Genomic DNA, 23,395 nt, shown 5'->3' with positions numbered 1-23,395 from the left:
GTACGTGGGTGACAACAATTCTTGACAACTAATTTAAACATAATCAATATTTTAATTGAATATTTAATTAAGTTGATTTCAAAATTATTGTATATTATAAACTAATGGAGACAAAAAGAAAATTTAAAGTTCTATAAAAAGGATATACGTGTACAACTTTATTTCCTTAAAAAAGAGTAGTGAGATATACGTAGAGCAACCGTACCATAATACGCGACTACTAGCTAAGCCACCTAGTATGACAATGCAAATCAATAAAGACTTCTAATAGTAACTTTACCCTAATTATTATTTAATTAGTGATTTTATCAGAAAATTAAACTCAAGTATTCTTTTCTTCAATCACAAGTAAATTTTCTTGGGGAAACAACATGATACACACCAAGTTCCTACCACCAAAATACGTAAAATGACCTAGAAAATGGTCCAATTGGCTTGAAACGAAGATTGGTAAGACAACAAAACCAGAACCACTACCACCACCACGGCGACTCCCCAAGGGAAAGAGGCAGCCAATTGATACATCGATGTTGTTTGCGACCCAAGTTTCTTTGTATGAGAGAAGAATTGAGAATAGAAGTCCCCATTCATAAATAAGAACACTACCAGAACAACCAGTATTAATGGAATTAAAATCATCGAAAATGACACGTTACTTTCGAGCTGAGCCTTGTAGTCACCATTGGATGAGAAGGATAATAAAAAAATAACGATAGCAAAAACGGCTAGTAAACGAAAAGGAAGGGTTGATATGGACAAAAGTGTTTGGTTTGTCCACCCTTCATCTCTCCATTCTTGTCCCCTTCTTCTAATTTGTGTACATGACTCCATTTCTATAAATATTTCTAGCTACAAATTGGTCTTTCTTTTTTAATTTTGTACAACGTAATAATAACAATTTTGGCGAGCTATATATATACACTAAGATTAATGTACAAATACACTTTTTGTACATGAAAAAAATAGGGGGTGTGTCGTATATTTTTTGGGATTACAAGTTGGTTTTGGTATAAATGCGTATTTGAGTATAAAAGAAAACCCTAATGGTAGAATTCTTGCCTCAGCTTTTGTTAGTGATTAACTTTGCCTATACGCAAAACATTGATACCGACATATAGGCATCATAGTCTGCTTTATTTGTACTTACGTACGTATATATTTCCATATTATACTAAGAAAAATAAAAGGCATTCCAGCATGAACATGGTATTAGCATGGCAATAATTGTTACTTAAAAAGAATATAAATATCGAATGTAGACAAAGTCCGATAACATGGACATATAAAATCAAGTAGATCATAGGAATATAATATTATAAACGTAGTATTATGCATTTATGCATTTGAACCAAAAGCAATAGGAAAAACAATAATATACACAAAAAGCAACCTGTATACAATGACACTAGACAAATTATACAGTACAAATTAATTTATATATAAGCAATGGATAAAACAATAATATTATACACGTTTTCCAAAGGAGATATGTAAGAAACTAAGGAATCTAGAATGGATCGCGGAATTAATATAAGCAGCGCAGATGATTAGAACCATTCGGTATTTGTTACAAGGTATCCCTTGAATGTAGGTAAAAATATTCATCTCCTATGATCAGATGACAATATGAAACCATTCAAGCGTCTTCAACCTTGGTGAAATAAACCTTGTGTTACAAGATGAGCCGCGGTAGAAGCAATAATCGTGGTTGGATCACCAAGAAGAATGGAGAACAGAGTGCTCAAGAAAATCTTGAGTATCTCCAACCACTTGTTCCTAGAATATGCACCACCTTTCTTGGACTTAGCTATAAGAGGTAGCTTCATTTTCTGATATACTGCCAAAGAAGAGTCTCCTCCAGTGGTTGCATTAAGATTGGAGGAGGTGGAAGAGCTTTGCATGGCCATTTCCATAACGCAAAAGACATGGAAATTATAGTCATCATATTTAGATACATACGACCATCCAGGAATTTTCTTTTTCGCACCTGTTATATTAGATCTTGTTAAATTCAATTCATCTCCATATTTTAAAAACAACCATTTAACGACAAATGGTGTATTTAAAAATAGAGGAAGCATAGTAACATTTTTCCTTTTATTTCCTCTATTTTTTTTTCTTTTTCATCCTAATGGAACAAAGAAGTAAAATTTCATGGAAGGTGCCGGGAAAGCGATAGATAACTAGAAAGTCTAAATTATAATCTAGAAATAATCAAGTATAAAATGACCTACGACTCAAAAAAAAAAAAAAAAAAAAAATGACCTAGTCAACATTTGTAAGTTCAAAAGAAATTGTCTAATTTTATTTTTAAAGATCCTGTTTTCTAGTTCTAGACTTCTAGCAAAATTCACAAGAATAACATATAATTAAGTTACGTACTACATACTCCGTAATATATTATATACCCTTTTGTGCTACTAATTTAAATTATTGATCCATACAAATATATAGCTAGTATATGAATTGAACATATACGTACAAAATTAACGAATAAAAAGAAGTAGCACACCCAATGATAAATTATATACGGAGAATATACAATATAAAATATAGTCAAAGGGGGAAAGAGTAGTGTACTAACCGTTGAGCAGCTTCCTTTTACACCAAGCACAACTAGATGGTCCTTGCTTCTCAAGCCAAAAAGTGACATCTCCAATGCTAATTTTACTCTCTAGCTTGGCACATCTAGGGTGGAAATCGAACCCCGTCTTAGAGCAATGATACACGAACCCCTTAACCGCCATCCCACACGCGTCACAGCTCCTACACTTGGTGCAATCAACCCTAGTGCAATCAGGTCCGGGGAGGGGTCGTTCGAGAAATCGATATTTATGCTCTTGAATTTTTAGCTTAGGGGGTGCAAACATGCATTCTTGGTGTAAATCATAGTTACAACCTTCACATCTGTATCTTAGCCCCATGCCTTCCATTTTGCACCCGTCACATGTGTATGCACCTTGGCGATTGACCGCCACGAGTGGATGCTCTCGGTGACTTGGATGAATACTCCGTTTGTTACTCGTCATGGTTCAACTCAAAACTTAATCCTAGGTAACACATATAAAAGCTAAGATTAGTAATATACTATATCGATCAACTCATACTCAAAATCAAGAAAATAAGGACAATTTTTAAGTACGTACATATAATATATATATACTAGATTAAGATTAAAAAGATGTATAGGACAATATTAATATAATACCTTTTGTAATAGAGAGTTTGTATCTTCAAGACTTCAATACCCTTTTGAATTAATGAATTGATGATACTCTTATGAATGCCTTAATATAACTATATATAGAAACCTTTTAGTGATTTAATTAAACACTTAAATACATAAAGTTTATCAATTAAATTACGTATAGGTCTGGTTTACAATTTCCCTTAAGGTTCACCGACATTTACTTGAAATTTCCCAAGGACAAAAGTCAAATACGTGTATGCAATGTGAATAAATGTCATTTGAAATGTTGCTAGATAGTATGACGATCGATCTTAATAAACATATAATTATTATCCAAATTTTATCATTTTTTTTAATTATTAACTTTGGTTTTGTTAATGGAAGATATGACAGGGAAGTTACGAGGTTTTTAATTGATCAAAGAAGTTGATGAAATGTTGTTTTCAAAGAGCGAGGGGTTTAACTATGTGATATCTCTTTGTTAGATAGCTACTTCTGGAAAAAATAATAATAATTAAATTTACATTACTGTATTATTTCTTGAAACACATACAACGCACTCCGCGCGTACTTATTATACTACATCTGACTCGATCCGATCAGATCCGATCCTTATCTTCATTTACATTTATTTTTTCTAGCTAATTAAGTAATTAAGCTCCGCTTATAACGTTTTGACCGATCCCTTAGATAGTGATTTGAAGTAACCGTGTACAGACGGTTTAGACCTTGTCCTATAAATCAATCACTACTATATACTAAAGTAATCACCAAGATTATCCCAAAAATACATGTGTCGCGCAACTTTGCGGAATTCACACTTTACCTTCTGCTTCAAATAAATTAATCCAGGACATCTTTGAACGCTGATCAAGACTTAGTATATTGCAGATTCTTTCGAAATTCTCTTGAAGCTTCAAATAAAGTGTGAAGTTTCCCTGGCAAATGGTGCTCCCACTTGATCCGAGACCCTGATCCCATATTTTTCCAAGTAATCCTTCTTGGAAGGGATAGTGGCTTGGCTGTCGACTGCCGAATATTGCGGGACATTGACTAAACTGTTTGAATTGGTTCAGTTTCGATTATAGGACTTTGACGAATTGGATCATCGATCGTTGTAGTTGTAGTCGTAGTCGCAGTCACAGTTGCAGTCGTAGCTAGGTTGGGATGCGAGCTTGAAGGAACTGAACGATTATCATCCGTAGTACTAGGAAGTGCGAGGGAGAGCACAAGATCAACCGTAGTAGTACTTGGAAGTGCGAGAGAGAGCGCAAGATCAGCCGCGACATTATGATGATGATCATCCACTTCTTCAATTGCAGCAATTAGGTTTCTTTTTCTGTTGATATCTTCTTGATAGTCGACATCATGATGATCATCTTCAACCGCCATTCTTTTTCGGTTTTCCATGATTAATTTTTGACGTAACCAACTATTTTGTAGAATCTTGGATTTGTGTATGTGTTAATTATTGGCGAAAGAGAATGTTTTGGTTGTTGGATTTCGTTTGGTTGTTTATTAGTGTCAAATGGGAAACTAAGGTCGGTTAGTCAAAAAAATATTTGTACTCATATATAAACTAATGTCAGTTAGAAAATATCTATACTAATATTTAAAGTAAGAAAAAGATATATACTCATGTACAAAAAAATAAAATAAAAACTGGTGTCTTTAGCGTGATTATTCATAAGAAAATTACACCCATTTCAATAATCGAATTAAAAGACAAAATAACTAACCTCCAATTAACAAGCTTAATTAGCTAATAAAGTCTCTAGCTAGTGTTGTGCTCATTTTGTTATTTAAATGCATTTTCTTGATGTTATAATCTGTGATGCACAGACACGCCACCTGACAGGAGAGTCCGAGTCGACACGCGTGTCGGACACGGACACGGGTGGGACACGGGGCGACACGTGTCCGACACGCAGAAAATCGTGTCCGTTTTTTTTTTTTAAATTTTGATACTTGGACACGGACCGTGTCACCCCAAGACACGGCCCGTTTTGTATTGGACACGCGAAATACAATACCCTCACTGACTCATGCTCTGCCTCTCCCAACTTCCCAAGTCTCAAACTCTCAATCCTCTCATTCTCTCACTAACTCATACCCTAAGTACTTTGTAGCTCGTCGTCGTCGCCCGTCAGTCGTCACCGCCGGCCGTTCGGTCTCACAACCGCTGTCACATTCAAACGTCTGTCTCTGATCTGCTAGCTGCGTCTCTCACCGAGTCACCGTTCGTTGCTGTTTAGGCTTGTCACCTGCTGCTCGTGCTAGGCTGCTAGCCTTCTCTCACCGTTGTTCGTCCTCAGCCACCGCCCACCAGGCCACCAGTCTCCAGCTCACTGTCGTCTGTCGCCTGTCGTCCGTCGCGCGTCAGCCACCAGGTATGGTTCTGAGGTTCTCTACTTTGTTTTTTTTTTTTTAAATTCAATTAATTTTCTAATTTTCGATTGCTCCTTCATGTATACATTCAATTAATTTTCTGAAATTCAATTGCTCCTTCATGTATACATTCAATTAATTTTCTGAAATTCAATTGCTCCTTCATGTATACATTCAATTAATTTAACTTTAACTTGATTAGAATCAGGAACAAGCGTGCATAATTGATCCTTCATGTATACATCCTGTATACTGTAATGAAAATGAAGAACTGAAAATTTGATTTTTGATACTTTGATGTATACTGTATAGTTGGCTAGTTGCTGGACTTGTTGGACTTGTTTAATTAAACTTTAATGCATTTGATATAAGCATGAAAAACTGAAATTGTATTGTTGTCTTGTTGAAATTCTCAGGAATGTCTTCTAGTTCCTCTGCTTCATGCAATGTCAGTGGTAGTAGTAATTCATCTGAGTCTATGAAAGACCCCTACCCTTGTGGAAGTTTGTGGTTAAGGGTGATAAAACATCGGGTGGTGGAGGAAATTATAAATGGAAATGTAACTTTTGGAAAATATGAACCCGAGATGGCCGAGCTCTCACTTGATGAACCCGAGATGGAAAATATGATTTTTGATGATGTACTTGGTGATGGTCAAGAATGAAACTATTAGTACTTATGTTTATCTTATTTATGATTTGTAAAACTATTATCAAGACATGTATTTGGTTTTATGGTTTCTTGATATGTATGAGATTATGTTTGTACACTTTGTTTATTTACTTGTTTAAACAAAATTGTGTGTTTTGAGGCTAATTATTTAGTGTTTTATTGAATAGGTTGTCAAATTCTCGTTTTTTTGATATATTATATGCCTTGATATACGCCGTACCCGTGTCCCCTATTTCAGGATTGCCGTTTTCCCGTGTCCGTATCGTGTCCGTGTCCGTATCTGTGCAACATAGGTTATAATTGGCTCCTTCATTGATAATTGAGTTAGTTTTTCCGCTACTAAATTCTGAAATAGGCTTAACGTTTGAACACGTGACGGTAACACGTCAGTAGTCCTCTTACATTTTATTAAAAATATTTACAGGTTTGTAAGAGAGAATTATTGGGGTGTTACAAGATTAGATACCGTGATTATGATGATTAGGAAAAAAAAAACATATATATTCACTTAAATAATGATTTACAATTTGCACCAAAAAAAAGTAATGATTTATAAAACAAAATTGTACTCATAATTATTTTCATAGCAAAATACATGGTTGTTTCTCACTGAATTATATTTGTTCGAATCCTAACCCTACACCTCCTCCTACTACTACGGATGTCAACAGAAAAAGGAAAGCAATTGCTATTGAAGAAGATGATCATTAACCAGATCTTACTCTCAGTCTTTTTCCTCCTACACAGAGTTCGAATCCTAACCCTATTCCTCCTACTAATATAGATGATGTTCGAGGTCCTACACATGAACCCGACGACACGACAATCAAGTTGATCCCTTCAATGAAGTTCTTGGAAGGACAAGGAATCAAAACTGTAATTGGTCATGTCGAGTGCATTAACTTAGTTGCAAGATAATTGCGACTTGTTGTAATTTAGTTGGATTCGTGACAAAGTCATAAACCGCTAGAAGTCCACTAACCTCGAATCGTTCCAGTTTAGGAGCATTAACCACAAACTTGCTGTGAATGGACAACAACGACGATTTATCCATTTCGATATTCAAGTCCTTCAAATTCGGGGCAGATATGTGAATAAAGTGATCATGTTCGTTTAAATGAAGAGACAAAAATAAATACTCTAGTAAAGGGCAAGACCTAAAAAGAGTATCCATAAGACGACGTTGTGAGTCGAATAAATTCATGTGAAGCTTCTTCAAATTAGGAAGATTTACTCGGAGATTATCCTTAGGAAAGTAAAGCTCAACATTTGCAATTAATTCCAGTGTAACAAGTGATTGAGTTTGAAGAAAACTAACGGGTACATGTGGCAGGTCGTCAAGCAATCGAATAGGATTCGAGTCATGAAAAATCACCATGATTACCTCCGGGTTACGATGGGAGACAAGCTGAATCCAGGGAGCAACACAGGCTATGCAGTCCCTTAACTCTGAGTAAAACGTCGTCGTGTCATCAGTCTCTTGATCTAGTAAAAGGGTGTTAGGGAAAGGGAAATGAAGGCGAAAGGTGTGGAGTTTCGAGGAGGAGAGCTGGAAGAGAATGTGATTGACGGTACTCTTGAAATCCCGGAAACTACGAATTCGTTTCCTACACATCAATGGTCCAAAGGAGACATGGGTGATTTGGGTCCAGAGATAGCGCCAACACGGAGGTGGCAGCCGCGGAACCGATTGGAACAAGAGAGAGTATACTGATCAGAAGACTATCAGGAAGGAAGCTTAATCTATCTGTTTCACTACAAGAGAGAGTATGGTTAAAGCTCATGATTTCGGGCATCTTCCAAAATGTGCCCGGCAAAATCTTCTTCTTCCTCGGGGCATCGTGGAGACGAATTATTTATTTATTTTGACAGGGACGAATTATTGATGTTTAGGGTTTCAATCTAATAGATAAAAGCAGTACTGTATATATATATAATTTTTGAAAAACTGTATATATTTATAGTAAAAAAGCTATTAAATATTAAAAGCTCAATTTAATAAGATTTACCCCGTCAAAATAAATAAGGTCTCAAAGAATTTATCAGATATAATATTGGATGAATAAAAATCACAAAAATGTAAATCTAATATATATATAAATAAAGTAGATATTTATTAATACAATGTAAATAGTAATTAGAAATACTAATTTAAACATAGGATTTTAAAATTAAGCTAAAAATTACCCGCCCATTGATGATAAAAAATTAACACAAAATTACTAACACAAAACCGCTTGATGGGGTTTTTTTATTGATATGAAACTTTGTTTGTGTCGTATGATGTGTCAATTTATAATGCTAGGTATCACAATTTTATTTTGGAATTACACATAAGCAAAGATATATTTTCGACCAATTAAAAATTAGATTTCTATTTTATTTTGGAATTAAAAAATTTGTTTGCCACCTAAACAAAAGTGACGAATAAGATTTAAGAATTTTGCCACGTAAGTAAAAACAACGAATATTGATTTATTAGGATTTAATTTATTTAAAAACTAAAAATTATCTTTTAAAATAATCATCTTTAGATATAGGATTTATATACCAAGCTACTATTATAAGATAAATTTTGATAGTGTTTATGATAAGAAATAAAAATTATTCCTTAATTATAACAAAATTAAAATTTGTGATATTTACCATTATAAATTGACGCATCATATGACACCAACAAAATTTCGTATCAATACAAAACCAAACCAAGCAAATTTTGTGTCATTAACTTTGTGTCAGTTTTATTAGGTCATCAATGGCTGGGTATTTCTTAGCCTAATTTTTAAAACCCATGATTCAATTTTCCAAAATACTATTGTTTGGGCGATTGGGGACGATGAAAAAATTCCAATGCATAGATTTAATTTTGTACAATTACAATTTTTAGATTAATTTCACACAATTATTCACTTTCTGGTAAATATTGCAATAAATTCCAGTGTAACAAGTGATTGAGTTTGAAAAAAACTAACGGGTACATGTGGCAGGTCGTCAAGCAATCGAATAGGATTCGAGTCATGAAAAATCACCATGATTACCTTCGGGTTACGATGGGAGACAAGCTGAATCCAGGGAGCAACACAGGCTATGCAGTCCCTTAACTCTCAGTAAAACGTCGTCGTGTCATTAGTCACTTGATCTAGTAAAAGGGTGTTAGGGAAAGGGAAATGAAGGCGAAAGGTGTGGAGTTTCGAGGAGAAGAGCTGGAAGAGAATGTGATTGACGATATTCTTGAAATCCCGGAAACTACGAAATCGTTTCCTACCCATCCATGGTTCAACGGAGACATGGGTGATTTGGGTCCATAGATAGCGCCAAGGGTGGGATAACACACGGAGGTGGCAGCCGCGGAATCGATTGGTGAAGGAGTGTCCTCGATCAAGTAATGTAATTACTAAATATAATATAGGATTAATTAAGGAGATTATTTATTCGATTATTTTAGGAATCGTAATGTTTTGCTAGAAACCAACTACGATTTGCAGGCCTATTATTTAATGGGCTTGCTGCTAAATGTAATCGGATCCTATGAGGTCACACATAAAAGCACAAGATGAAAAGGCACACCAAGCCCAATAAAGGTTAAGTGGGTGGTTGTGTGAGGAATTATTAGTGAGTTGGGCTTGCTAATCTTGTAACCTGAAAACTTCTATATATTAGGCCTATTACTGTGTATGAGATACACAATTACAGAGAGAGCAAAAACAAAGCATAATATTTCTCATATAACTGCATCCCTAAAAAGTGAGAAGAGTGAAAAGTTTCTTCCTCCTTCTTCCGTACTAGCATACGTGGGATTCATCTCGGGTTTTGTGGACCAAGTAGTGGAATCACAATTGAGGTTCTGGATCTCCGAAGGAGGACAATCTAAGGCAAACTAGGAGTAAACGCATCAAAGGTATATCTGACTACTTTATGTGATTTGTATTATTTATATGCATGAGATCCTGTTTTAGATGTTTAGGAAATGTTCCTGAAATTCCGCTATCGCATCTAATATGTTCCTACAATTGGAAAAAGAGAGAGTATGTTGATCAGAAGACTATCAGGAAGGAAGCTTAATCTATCTGTTTCACTACTATAATCATGGTTAATGCTCATGATTTCGGGCTTATTCCAATACGTGCCGGGCAGAATCCTCTTCTTCCCCGGGGGCATCGTGGAGACGGATTATTTATTTATTTTGACAGGGACGATTTATTGATGTTTAGGGTTTCAATCTAATAGATAAAAGCAGTACTATATATATATAGGGGAGGGATCCCGTAAGAACCCCTCCTTATATAAGAACCCTACTTATATAAGAACCAATCTCAACCGTAGGATTAGATTGATATGAACGGCCACGATTAAAACAAATCACAAACCCTCAAACTCAAATAGCTTTCACTTTCTCTCTCCTCAATCTAAACGTTTGTGAGTTTCTCTCTCCTCAAAAGCGCCAGAAGCTGCACTTCGAAGAACTTTCAACAATTTTCGTTCATTTTCTCGGTTAAAATCAACAAATTAAGAGCAAATTTTGGCAAAATAACTCTAGATATCACAATATCCCTGCTAATACCACCAATGCTACCATGGTTGATGCTCTTGCTTCGCTTCCTACAGTAAGTTTTCGCTGAATCTCGTTTTCTAGGGTTTGATGATTGTTATACTTTGAACTAGAATCAATCGAAACTAATCTGGAGATGTTAGATTTTTTTTTTAATTTTTTTTTATATTATATATATATATTTTTTTTGTTGATCGGTAAATGTTTGAGTAATCGATGAATTATTGTGTGTTTCAAATGAATCTAGATTTCAATAGATTTGTAAAGACTGAATTGAACTGAATGTGTAGATGTTCTAGAAATTGATTAATTTTAATGTGCTAATAATCGAAAATCGCATACTATAATTGTATGAATAAGAATACTAATCCAGATTTACTTTAGTTGGATGATTATGTAATGTTATGCTGATGGATACTGTAATAGCAAGTTGGTTTTCATAACAGAGTTTGGGATTAGATCAGTTAATTTATGCCGATGTTGAATTTGACTAATCTAGTTTCTATTGATTCATTCAAGTTCAATAGTTGAAATTATTTATTAATTGATTAGATGTAATTTGCAGTATTAGTATACTTAGTTTAATTGATTAGCATTATTATATTTCGTATCAATGTTCTAAATTACATGTTCGATTAGTTTAATTGATTAGATTGGTCTTTTGTAAAAAAACGTGGAAATAATGTAGCACATGAGATGGCTTACTTCCAACCTCAGGAGCTTGGCAACGATTGTGGAACGATGTAAAAAATTTAAAACATCAGGAGAAGAAGAAAAAAAAAACTAATTTAGAACATAGGAAAAAAATAATTTAGAATATAGGTAAAAGAATATTTAGAACATAGGAAAAAAAAAACTTTAGAACATAGGTAGAAAAAATAGGAAAAAATTAGAACATAGGTTGAAAAAATTTAAAACATAGGAAAAAAAAAAAAAACTTTAGAACATAAGTAGACTGAATTTAGAACATAGGCAAAAGAATTTAGAACATAGGTAAATAAATATTTTAAACATAGGAAAAAAAACCATAGAACATAGGTAGAAAAAAATTTAGAACATAGGAAAAAATTAGAACATAGGTTGAGGTCGAGGGTGAGTAATGGTGGTGCGGTGGTTAGGAGCAGCGTGGGGTGCTGTTGAATGGTGATTTGGTGGTGCGCGGCTGAGTCTGAGTCTATTGAGGAACTGCATAGGGTGTTGTTGTCCAGTGCCCAGTATTGGAGGTACGATCAACTGGGCCAATGCTACGATTGTTTGGGGTGGATATTTGTAAAGCTCCAATTGTGATTAGTGCAAATGTGGTGGCCGAAGCGGCGGCCGGAAATGGATGTGGCAATGGGAAGAGGTCAAGGGAGGTGGAGTTGTTGACCATGGAGTCAAGTAACAAGAAGCAGATGGTGGTTGCTGCCTTGTGACATCTAATTAATTGATTTTTTTTTTTTAATTATTCTAGTTGATTAATTATTTAATGTGGAGATAGGTGTAGGATGCAGGTGGTGCAAGTTGAAATATGTAAATTAGTATAACAACCCACAAAAAAAAAAAAGCAAGAACAAGAAAGAAAAAACACAGCTGAAGAGAGCTAGTTATGTTTTTATGTAAACTTTGAAGAAAAAAAATAGTATGAAAGGAACGAAAGTTCAAAAGCAATGGGAAAACTGTCCGTCCTTCTTTATGTGCATGATATGTCAATCAAATTTTTAGATCACCAGAAAAAAATTTAAAGCAAATATTTAGACCATAGGTAAAAATTTAGAACATAGGCAAAAGAAAAAAAAATTTAGAACATAGGAAAAAAACTTTAGAACATAGGTAGAAAAAATTTAGAATATAGGAAAAAAAAATTTTAGAGCATAGAAAAAAAAAATTTAGAACTTAGGTAAGAGAATATTTAGAACATAGGAAATTTTTTTTTTAGAACATAGGAAAAAAAAAACTTTAGAACATAAGTAGACTAAATTTAGAACATAGGGAAAAAAAATTTAGAAAATAGGTAAAAGATTATTTAGAACATAGGAAAAAATAAACTTTAGAACATAGGTAGTAAAAATTTTGAACATAGGAAAAAAAAAATTGTAGAACATAAGTAGACAAAATTTAGAACATAGACAAAAGAATTTAGAACATAGGTAAAAGAATATTTAGAACATAGGAAAAAAAAACTTTAAAACATAGGTGTAGAATATACGAACAATTTTAGAACTTAGGAAAAATTTGGAACATAAGAAATGATTTGCATCATAGTAAAAGTTTAGAACATAGGAAATTAGAACATTGGGAAAAAAAATTAGATCATAGGAAAAAAAATTGGAACATATGAAAAAAAATTTGAACATAGATAGAAAAATTTAGAACATAGGGAAAAAGTTTAGAACGTAGGAAAACTATCTAGAACATTAGAAGAAAAAAAAAATTAAATCACGGATTTTTAGAACATAGGAAAAAAGTTTTAGAATATAGACTAGAAATGTAATTTAGAACATAGATAGAAAAAATTTAGAATATTGGGAAAAAAATAAGAGCATAGAAAATAAGTACATAAGGTGAAAAAATTTTGAACATAGGATAAAGTTTGGAACATAGATAGAAAAAATTTAGAACATATGGAAAAAAAAATTAGAAAATAGGTAGAAAAAATTTAGAACATAGGATAAAATTTAGAGCATACGAAAAAAAAAATTAGAATATAGGTTTAGAACATAGGAAATAAATTTAAAACATAGACAAAAAATTTGAACATAGGATATATATTTAGAACATGGACAGAAAAATTTAGAACATAAACAATAAATTGTAGAACATAGGAAAATAGTTTAGAACATACATATATTTAGAGCTTAGATTGAAAAATTTAGAGCTTAAGCAATAAATTTTAGAACATGTGCGACTAATATTTAGAACATATGTTAAAACCTATTAGCTCAATTGGAAGAGCACTATGCAAATGCATAGAGGATGTAGGTTCAATTCCTACCTAGGTTATCTTTATAAATAACTAAAAAAACTTCAAAGTAAAAAAAAATAAAAAAATCCCAATAAAACAAATTAAATTAGCACTAAGTTATATGAGCAAAAAATTGGCTTGAAATGATTAATAACTATAGAAATTTTTTTACAAGTGAACTCTCACCATATAGTTCTCGTCTCCACATTACACAAATAAACCTACATGGGATTTGAACCCACATCTTTTGTACATTTGCACAATGCTCTACCTATTGAGCTAGTAGGTTAATGTACAAGTTCAGCTAGACATGGACTTGTGCCCATTGTCAGTGAGAATTAGATCAACAAATATATCCAAATAAATAGGATAGTAGTTCAAAATCTCCTCTGGTCGTTATTTGTTAATGTACATTCTTGATGGCCAAGGTAAATCAACACCTCTACTCGTCCTATTCAAATGGCTATGTTTTTACAGTTATCCAAAATTCCAGACTACTTTCAGTTAACAGAAAATCCAAATTTTAAAATGCAGAATAAAAGTAACAGAATTTAAGATAGATTGAACCAGCAAACAGAGATTATTCCCTACTCCCTATGTCAGATTGCTGGGGCCATGGATCGGTGATTCCAGTGGCAGTGACATGCATCTGCTATCCCTATGTCAGATTGCTAAGATAAAGTAGCATTCCCAACTCCCAAGCCCCCAATGCCCAGGCCAGGTCCAAGGCGATCCCTGAGGTTGTTGTGGCTTAGGCCATGCAGCTTATTCACACTGCTTCCATTTTCAGAGATACAAGTGATCATATAGGCCGGCCTATGAAGCAATTTGGGTTAGTTTGTAACGGATGCACGAGGTACCTTATGAGAAGCTCAGTATAATGGGCTGCTTAGTTAACTCTGACGTTCTCAGGGCATGGTGCTGCTCTTACTTTGGATGAGACTGTTTCTCTGATATTGTTGTATGGATCATTGTGCAATTATTAGGAAACTATGGAACAAGATGTGCCTATATATGTTTCATGAATTTTTTGTAAGAACATGTAATTTCTCTGTGATCAATGTGTTTAACTTAGTATCTGATTGAGGCAACCTGCTATGTTTTCAGAACATTTTTGCAGGAAGCATCAGTCTTTCCAACACATTTGTCTTTCATACAAAGAAAATGAGGATTTTGTATATACATATTCATATTAGAAACGGAGAGGATGCATTTTAATCCACATGAAATCACAATGCATGGACCCACTTGTAGAAGCTGGTAATACAGGTTTCTGTCACATACATGATACATTGCATGCATAAATACATACAGTTTACTTGTAAATGTAATATCAACTCTCCCTTGCTTCTAAATGCTGTCAAGTAAAGATCAAATTACAATCCGATGTGTAGTTTAGAGACAAAGTCAACTAAGTTTTTGTAAGGTCAAGCTTCTTTTTCTGATGTATTCTGCATTCTAAAAGGAGTTCAACAAGCAACGGAACATGGCATTTGCGCTTATCATTCGGATGGGAACATATAGAGAAAACTTCAGAACATAGTAATGAAACTTTAGAACATGTAAGTAAATTGAAATTAAAGCATTAAATACAATAAAATTACATGAATGAGTAACACAGGAAGAAGGATAATTAGGTTGAACACCATCTAAATCCATCAATATGCAAAAACCTAATTTAAAAAACACAAATTATAGCAAAAAAGCAACCAGAAATTAAAATCCATTAAAAATCAAAAATCTGGAAAAAAAAAGGATAAAATTGAAAACGTAGTTAAAAAAACTCAAGCAAAGGAAAAAAACAGAAAAATCTGGAAATGAAAAATCGAAGAAGAAAGAGAAAACTAGAAAACGAAATTGATGAAATTAATGAAAAAAACTCAAGAAAATTCGCAAAAAAAAAAACAGATAAAATCGAAAAAATCTAGAAATGAAAAATCGAAGAAGAAAGAGAAAACTAGAAAACAAAATTGATGAAATTAATGAAAAATCTCAAGAAAATTCGCAAAAAAAAAAAAAACAGATAAAATTGAAAAAAAACTGAAAAAAATCGCAGGGAAGTCGCAAAAAAAAAAAACCAGATAAAAAAAAAACTGACATTAATCTCATGAAATTCGCAATAATAAAAAAAATGAATGATAAAATTGCAAAAGGATAAAAAAACAAACAGATAAATTTCAATTTTCAACAAAAATAAAAAAATTCGACAAAAATTCGCAAAGAATAGAAATCAATAAATAAATTCAGTAAAAGAATAATTAAAATTATAAAAATTGAATAACAAACCTTAATTTCTTGAAGGAATTTTGCATCCAAAAGTATGAGAGGAGAGAGAGAGAGAGAGCTGTAATGTATGAGAGGAGAGAGGGAGAGCTGTAATGTATGAGAGGAGAGAGGGAGAGCTGTAATGTTCCAAGTAGAAAAAAAAGGGAAAGAAGAAACGTGAATGAGGAGAAAGAAAGGGGAAAGTACAGCGAAAATTACTAAAATGTCATTACTAATCATTCATTTTGAGCGGTCAGATCAAACTAATTCTACGGTCCAGATTAGTTCTTATATGTAATGGGTTCTTATATAGAATAGGGTTCTTATATGAGCCTTCCTCTCTCTCTCTCTCTCTAAAAATCTTTAACTAAAGAACGTACATAAGGATGGAATTAACTAATTTAGAAAAGTAATGATAATCTATAAAACGTACATAACGAAGAAAAAGATCGAACGTACAATCAAACCTTAACGTGTCCATTATTGCTGAACTAATCTATAAAACTATTGATGATAATGAAATTAAAAGATGGAGTTAGACGATAGGTAGTGTGACGGACTAAACAAGCAATCGGTAGACTTACTCTTAATCGATCATCCTCTAGTTGTCAAGTGTCACGGGTATGATCTTCTTGATGATGATCAATGTCGGGTTTGGGTTCACTTGAATCATCATCAGTAGCAGTAGGTTTATCATTTGTTCCTGTTTGATTGAGTTGCCCAAGTAATAACCAGAGTACCTCTCAGAAGTGCACATTCGGTCTTTGTATGCTTGCAGAAGTAATGGAGTTGTTTGACCGAGCAATGACCAATTAAACCTCCAAGAAAGAAGAACAGCCAGTTAATCGACTTCTTCTTAGCAGAAATTGTTAGGATTGGTGAGTGCACAGCGGAAGCGAAGATGTATTTGATTGAGAAGTATAAATTGAATTGATAATTGGCAAGATAATTAATATAAATGAACACACGATTTTATGTAACAACGAGCACTTTTATTCCACTATTTAAAAGTAGGAGAGTACAAGAACCCTTGAGGGTGATTATTACAAGAGAACTCTCACTATAAGAAACTCACAAGGAGTATTATGATAGTAGTGGAATATTTTTGTAGAAAGGCTTGTGTTTGGTATGGCTTCTTGTGTTGTGTTTTTGTTCTGTTGTTATATGATTGAATGCCCTTGACCTATATTTATAGGTGTAGATGGAGCTTGGAAGATTTGTGTTGAAACTTCCACATATGTAGATATTTTTTAACTCTCCACATAAATCTAGAATTTTCATTGGCATTTAATAATTCTAGATTTTTCCTCAATTCTCCATCCTTTTTGTGTCCATAATATTCTAGAAAATTCAAGTAGGATATTATTTCGGAAGCCTCTAGAATATGGATAATACTTCGACCAAAATAATGGGCTTATAAAATTTGGGCCATACCCAACAGAAATAATGGGTATGCAACTATTTTCAGCGTGACAATGTTCGCAGTTTACTCCATCCTTCATCTCTAGCAACTCTGAAAACATCGCAGGCTGCTCTTAAACCAATGTCATCATATCATCGTGTTAGCTTGTTCGAAACTCGTGTTTAGGTCTAACGTTAGTTTGTAACATCGCAGGCTGCTCTTTAACCAATGTCATCATCTTTGTATTCTTGCATTTGACTTCACCAGAAATCATGTGGATATCGTTGCCTAATAAGTACGCCTTAGAATGAACCTTAGCACGTCTATCCGTCGCCCAATCGTACGGGGTTGTATCGTTTCAGGTTTGCTTATTTTGACCTTTTTTTGAAGAGTTCGCCGTGGTGGAGTTGGTGGTTTCCGGCTCAACATAACAATGAATCACCCTGAGTAGTAGTAATTGTTGCAGAACTTGCAGCACTTGTAGTATTAGGATTTGGATTTATAAATCATTACCTTTTTTTGGTGCAAATTGTAAATCTTTACTTAAGTGAATATATATGTTTTTTTTTTATGTTCATATGATTAATAAGGTAACTCTAATATATGTATATAATATATATACTAATTTAAGCTTGTGTAATCAATCAGTATTATTGTTGAAATAAAATTAAACAAATAATATTAAAATAATTTATATATTAACAAATTACGTGAAATTATTTATAAAATAACCAATTACATGTAACTACGTAAATATTATATTCAAGGTGTTCTCTTTTTTCAATTTTCTTTTTTTTTTTTTTTTTACTTTGGTTTAATAGGTTTCTTTATTTATTTTTTTCATGTTCATCCTTCTCTACGCTGTTTTACAATATTTTACCTAATCATCCTAATCACGGTATCTAATATTGTAACACCCCAATAATTCTCTCTTAAAAACCTGTAAATATCTTTAATAAAATGTAAGAGGACTACTAACGTGTTACCGTCACGTGTTCAAACGTTAAGGCTAATTCAGAATTTAGCAGCAGAAAAACTAACTCAGTTATCAATAAGTTTCAAAACCAATGAACAAAACCAAATTTAGTCTTACAAGTTGGAACCATTAAGGCCCTTATTCAAAACCAAAGTTTTATTCAAGTTGGAACCAAAGTTTATGATGTATTACTTGGGCAACTCAATCAAACAGGAACAGATGATAAACCTACTGCTACTAATGATGATACAAGTGAACCCAAACCCGACATTGATCATCATCAAGAAGATCATACCCGTGACACTTAACAATTAGAGGATGATCGATTAAGAGTAAGTCTACTGATTGCTTGTTTAGTCCGTCACACTACCTTCGTCTAAATCCATCTTTAATTTCATGTGTGATATCTAGTCTGTCATCTTCTTGCTTTTGAATCGTCATCATCACATCAATTTCATTAAAGGTGGCTTGTATGGTCTTTATTTTTTCATCAGTCTTGGTCTTCATTAATTAATACATATGTACATGTGTCGTAACGCTTTATTAGTACGTATCACCTTGGATGGACTGTCATTCTTTATTTCAAGGTCGATCATCATATTAGATTCTTAATTTATTTGGCTTAGTGATCATATATGATATTGATTTATGCTTTTATTTGATTCTCCTTCATTTTTTTTATTAGGGTATTGTTCATATAGTACGTTAGGTACTGTTTTATTAGTAGCTATTGTAGGTTAAAGCTAAGGGCTCTAAAATTTGGGCTCTTATCATTGATGTAATGGTTTTTTTTTGTCATTAATAAAATTTCTTTTATGTTGATTTATTACGCCGTATTTCTTTTTCACACACTAGTATATATATAAGATGATGCTTTTATTATATTCCAATTCTCTACTGATCATAAAACATTACAGCAAATTTAATGTCATTTTATTAATTAATTAATTTTGCAGCAATTAGTAACAAAGAGCAGCACTGTTTCACTAGTGCCTTAAATGTACTAGCAAGTTAAGTTATTACAAGTAGATAATAATCCTAAATTACTTTTTCTTTTTCTTTTTTGTAATTAAAAAAAACATAAATGATTGATTTCCAACCGAATTTATTGGTTAAATAATAACTATAAAATTGGATAAGCAAACTAACTTCAAGAAATTCCAAGATCCTTATTATTAACTAACTCCTGTGTTAGCTATCAGCTAGTTACTCAGTAATTAATTAGTTAGTAATTGAGTTTTGTTTTTTTTTTTTTTTAAAAGGGAAGTTAATTTATCGTCACATTGATTTAACCATGTAGACTAGCATATGAGTAACATTATCACATTATTAACACTTCACTTTTAATTTACTCATGCGTTACATGCCTTTAATTTTAAAAAATGAATTTAATAATAATTTGATAATATAATCGTTAAAAAAATATTAATTTAATAATCAAATTGAAAAATCAAAACATAGCCTTTTATAGCATCTCCAAGACTCCAATGGTAAACTTGCTTTGCCACATCACAATTTCAAGTGATAACGAATATAGATGACAAGATGCACCAATAGTAAGCTATACCCCTTTAATTTTGTTTTCTAACATAATTTAATTTCTAATACGGAGTAGTACATAATAGAGTCATATAACTCATATTTTCATCTCATCATATGACATTAATACATTAGATATTCTAAACAATTTTGTACGGAATCTGTGCTTAATAAAAAAGGCTGCTGCCCGATTCTTCTCTCAAATAAAAAAAAAAAAAAAAAAAAAAAAAAAAAAAAAAAAAAAAAAAAAATTGCTTTGAAATTTGTGTTGAGTTGTACATCAATTAATTTAACCCAAGGCCTAAGGGACTGTCTTTTTAACTTATATTTAATTAATTTGGTCGGATTTTGAATTAAATACCCAAACGGTGAAAAAAAAAAAATTAGAGTACCTAAATGGTGAAAAATATAAGAAGTTAGGGCCTAATTGTGTGGTTAACTCGTAAAAGTGAAAAATAATAAGTATTCCCTCAATTTCGTAATAATTGCAACACTAGGTGTGCGCTTATTGCACAAAATTTTAGAGAATTATAGGATGGGGAAGGTGAATTTTATAACATAATAAAACAGTAGTGGGTCTTTACAAAGTATTGCAATTATTATAAAACGGATGTAAAATAAAAGTGTTGCGACTATTACAAAAGAGAGGGAGTAGTGTAATATATGGGGTTGATAAAAGAAAGAAATAATATAATAATAGCAGATTATTACCAAATATTCCTCGAAATAGGCCTTGTCTCGCGTTAACAAAATCATGATCTATTTTGTGCGAGGAAATTTTAACTTTTTGTAAATTGGTTGGATTTGTAACAAAGTCATAAACCGCTAGAAGTCCCTCAACCTTGAATCGTTCTAGTTTAGGAGCATCAATCACAAACTTGGTGTGAAGAGATAATAACGATGAATTATCCATATCTATATGCAAGTCCTTCAAGCCACAAGATATTACTCCAAAAGCTTATAGGAGAAGCCACAAAAATCATGCCAAATACGGACCCAAAAAATATGACTTTACAAGTCTATGATAAGAACCCATAATACATGAGTTTAAAAGCAATATATGGGTATTGCAAATTAGGCTGGAACCATAACACGATGATGATTACAAGCAAAGAAGCAACATACAACTATCATCTTCTAATCGACCACCACAGCTACCGTACCCTTGTTGGGCAACCAATCAGCGAGCCACGGTCCATTTCTTCAATTACGTGACACATATCAAAGAGAACTACATCTTTTCAGGCCAAGTCAAATGCAAGGTACTTTATCGTGTCTATTTCAAATTATGCTACCAACTTAAACCTCATGAACCCTTGTTCAAGATTGGTGATGATAATAATAAATCTCTCTTCTTTGAATTCAATTCAAGCATGAACCAACCATAGTCCCCAACTCGATGATCCAATTGCTTTTTGTTTTTTTTTTATACAAATTTCAGCAATAAGGAGTCAATAAGGTGGATAATGTGATGATCCAATATTTTTACTCCGTAGTATTTGTGTTCGAGGGCTAGCTGTTTGGGCTTAGGATCGATCTTTACGGTTCGTACTACAATTCTTTACTATTTCGATTTGATTTGATTACCCTCAAAATAAGAGGAAGTCTAGTAGGTTAATCTTTGTGATAAACAAAAATCGTTTACTCAAAATAAGAGGAAGTCTAGTAGGTTAATATTTGTGATAAACAAAAATTATTTATCACATGACATTTTGGTAAATAAATCATTAACTTCATTCCGTCATCGTTACTATAGGGCTTTGATAAAAGTTCTTGACTTATTTACACAAATATCATGTGATAAACAAATATTGTTAACCTCAAATATCAAGTTGTATTTACCCTCAAAATAATGATAAACATAAATAACTAGTTGACTTTTTCCATTGTGGTATTTAGTACCTTTTCAATTGTTATTTTTTTTTTTTTTTTTTTGGCAAATAAAGTACATGTGGAAAATTATGCTAATAAGAGGAAGAAGCATTTGACACTGGAAAAATTGTATAGAGATACGGAATATGTATTGTATGGAGTATATAATATAAGAGAAAAAAAAAAAAAAGATACATTAAAAAGAAGATACAAAGTATCGTATTACATACCTAAAATACATTATTCATAGAAATATAGACTATACATAATACACACGCTATTTAAAAAATTATAATTCGAATCTAAAAGTAGTGTGATAGATAATATATAATATATTATCCCGTGTTGTGAAAAAGTCCTTCAATAACCAAATGAGCCATGGTTGAGGCAATAATAGTAGTTGGATCTCCAAGCAGAATGGAGAAAACAGTTCCTACAAAAATCTTGAGGATTCTCAACCATTTGTTGCTCTTACAAATTTTCTTGGACTTTGTTTTAAGAGGCAGCTCATTTCCTTGCAATGCAAAAGACATGGTTTTCCCAGAAACTTCATCAGAAGAAGAACTTTGCATGGCCATTTCCATCACACAATAGACATGGAAATTGTAGTCATGATCCTCTTCAGATACATATGACCAACCTGGAATCTTCTTAACAGCACCTACAATTAAGTAATTAAAAATAAAATTAAATTAACAAACTAAATAACTAATTAATTGATTGAGCTATATATATGGTCTATGGACAGTGATGTATGTGTACAAATGTACAATAGTCAATAGGCCAAGTTTATTTTATATGCTACGTTTTGATTTTACACAAATCATTTAATAGTTCAAAACACTACAATTATTGACTCATCACTTAGTAAAACTTCTTACCTAATAGTATATTAAGAGGTTTGAGATTCGAATCTTGTCAATAAAGTTACTTAAGGGTGGAATCCCTCAACCCGTAAATGTTGGACCAAAATAAAAACTATGAGGATTAATCGAGGTCTACATTAAAGTGTTTCTTCTTACCATTAAAAAATTAAATTATTATAATAATTACAATCCATGCACAATTAAAAGATATGTGAGAGCTGAGGCTTGGTGAAATAAAATCACATAAAAGTCAATGCAAATTCACAAAAAGAGACTAGCTTAGGACATGTACTTTGAAACAGAGAAAGTAGTTGTAATTTATTAGTAATTTACCAATTATACTTGCTATCCTATTAATTTAATTAATAAAAATAAATACGAGATTCCTACAAGAAAAATCTAATAAAAAAACCCAACTAGTATGGTTAGAAAACTGACCTTTGACCAACTTCCTTTTGCACCACGCACAACTAGATGATCCTTGCTTCTCAAGCCTAAATGTGACATCCTCTATTTTAATTTCAGTCTCCAAATTAACACATGTAGGATGAAAATCCCAATCAGTCTTAGGACAATGGTAGACGAAGCCCATAATTGTCATTCCACACGCATCACAGCTCCGGCACTTGGTGCAATCAACCTTCTTGCAGTGCACCCCACGGCGAGGTTTTTCAAGAAAATGACATTTTTACCCTTGGATTGTTGTTGTAAGGGGTGCAAACATGCATTTAG

General features: G+C 32.7%; 2 protein-coding genes across 2 annotated transcripts; both read right to left on the bottom strand.

Moving 5' to 3' along the window:
- Positions 1 to 1,310: 1,310 nt before the first annotated feature.
- LOC110718430 lies at positions 1,311 to 3,301 on the bottom strand. The gene is made up of 3 exons (XM_021897263.1): positions 3,209 to 3,301; positions 2,585 to 3,050; positions 1,311 to 1,987 (listed from the first exon to the last, which is right to left on the bottom strand). The coding sequence occupies exons 2-3, from the start codon at positions 3,027 to 3,029 to the stop codon at positions 1,647 to 1,649; spliced, it is 786 nt and encodes a 261-aa protein (XP_021752955.1). The 5' UTR covers positions 3,030 to 3,050; positions 3,209 to 3,301; the 3' UTR covers positions 1,311 to 1,646.
- Positions 3,302 to 22,132: 18,831 nt separating this feature from the next.
- On the bottom strand, positions 22,133 to 23,255 carry LOC110718939. The gene is made up of 2 exons (XM_021897876.1): positions 23,102 to 23,255; positions 22,133 to 22,458 (listed from the first exon to the last, which is right to left on the bottom strand). The coding sequence occupies exons 1-2, from the start codon at positions 23,253 to 23,255 to the stop codon at positions 22,133 to 22,135; spliced, it is 480 nt and encodes a 159-aa protein (XP_021753568.1).
- Between the last annotated feature and the right edge of the window lie 140 nt (positions 23,256 to 23,395).

The sequence above is a fragment of the Chenopodium quinoa genome, unplaced genomic scaffold (genome assembly GCF_001683475.1).
Source record: "Chenopodium quinoa cultivar QQ74 unplaced genomic scaffold, ASM168347v1, whole genome shotgun sequence".
Lineage (NCBI taxonomy): Eukaryota > Viridiplantae > Streptophyta > Magnoliopsida > Caryophyllales > Amaranthaceae > Chenopodium > Chenopodium quinoa.
The sequence above is the reverse complement of the archived record's forward strand: the minus strand, read 5'-3'. Positions and strand labels throughout refer to the sequence as shown.

Bases quoted from the DNA above. Each gene is read 5' to 3' on its own strand.
- LOC110718430 (XM_021897263.1), bottom strand. From the start codon at position 3,029: ATGACGAGTAACAAACGGAGTATTCATCCAAGTCACCGAGAGCATCCA. The intron at 1,988-2,584 runs GTTAGTACACTA...CTAATATAACAG, and splicing joins TAAAAGGAAGCTGCTCAACG to GTGCGAAAAAGAAAATTCCT.
- LOC110718939 (XM_021897876.1), bottom strand. From the start codon at position 23,255: ATGGGCTTCGTCTACCATTGTCCTAAGACTGATTGGGATTTTCATCCT. The intron at 22,459-23,101 runs GTCAGTTTTCTA...ACTTAATTGTAG, and splicing joins CAAAAGGAAGTTGGTCAAAG to GTGCTGTTAAGAAGATTCCA.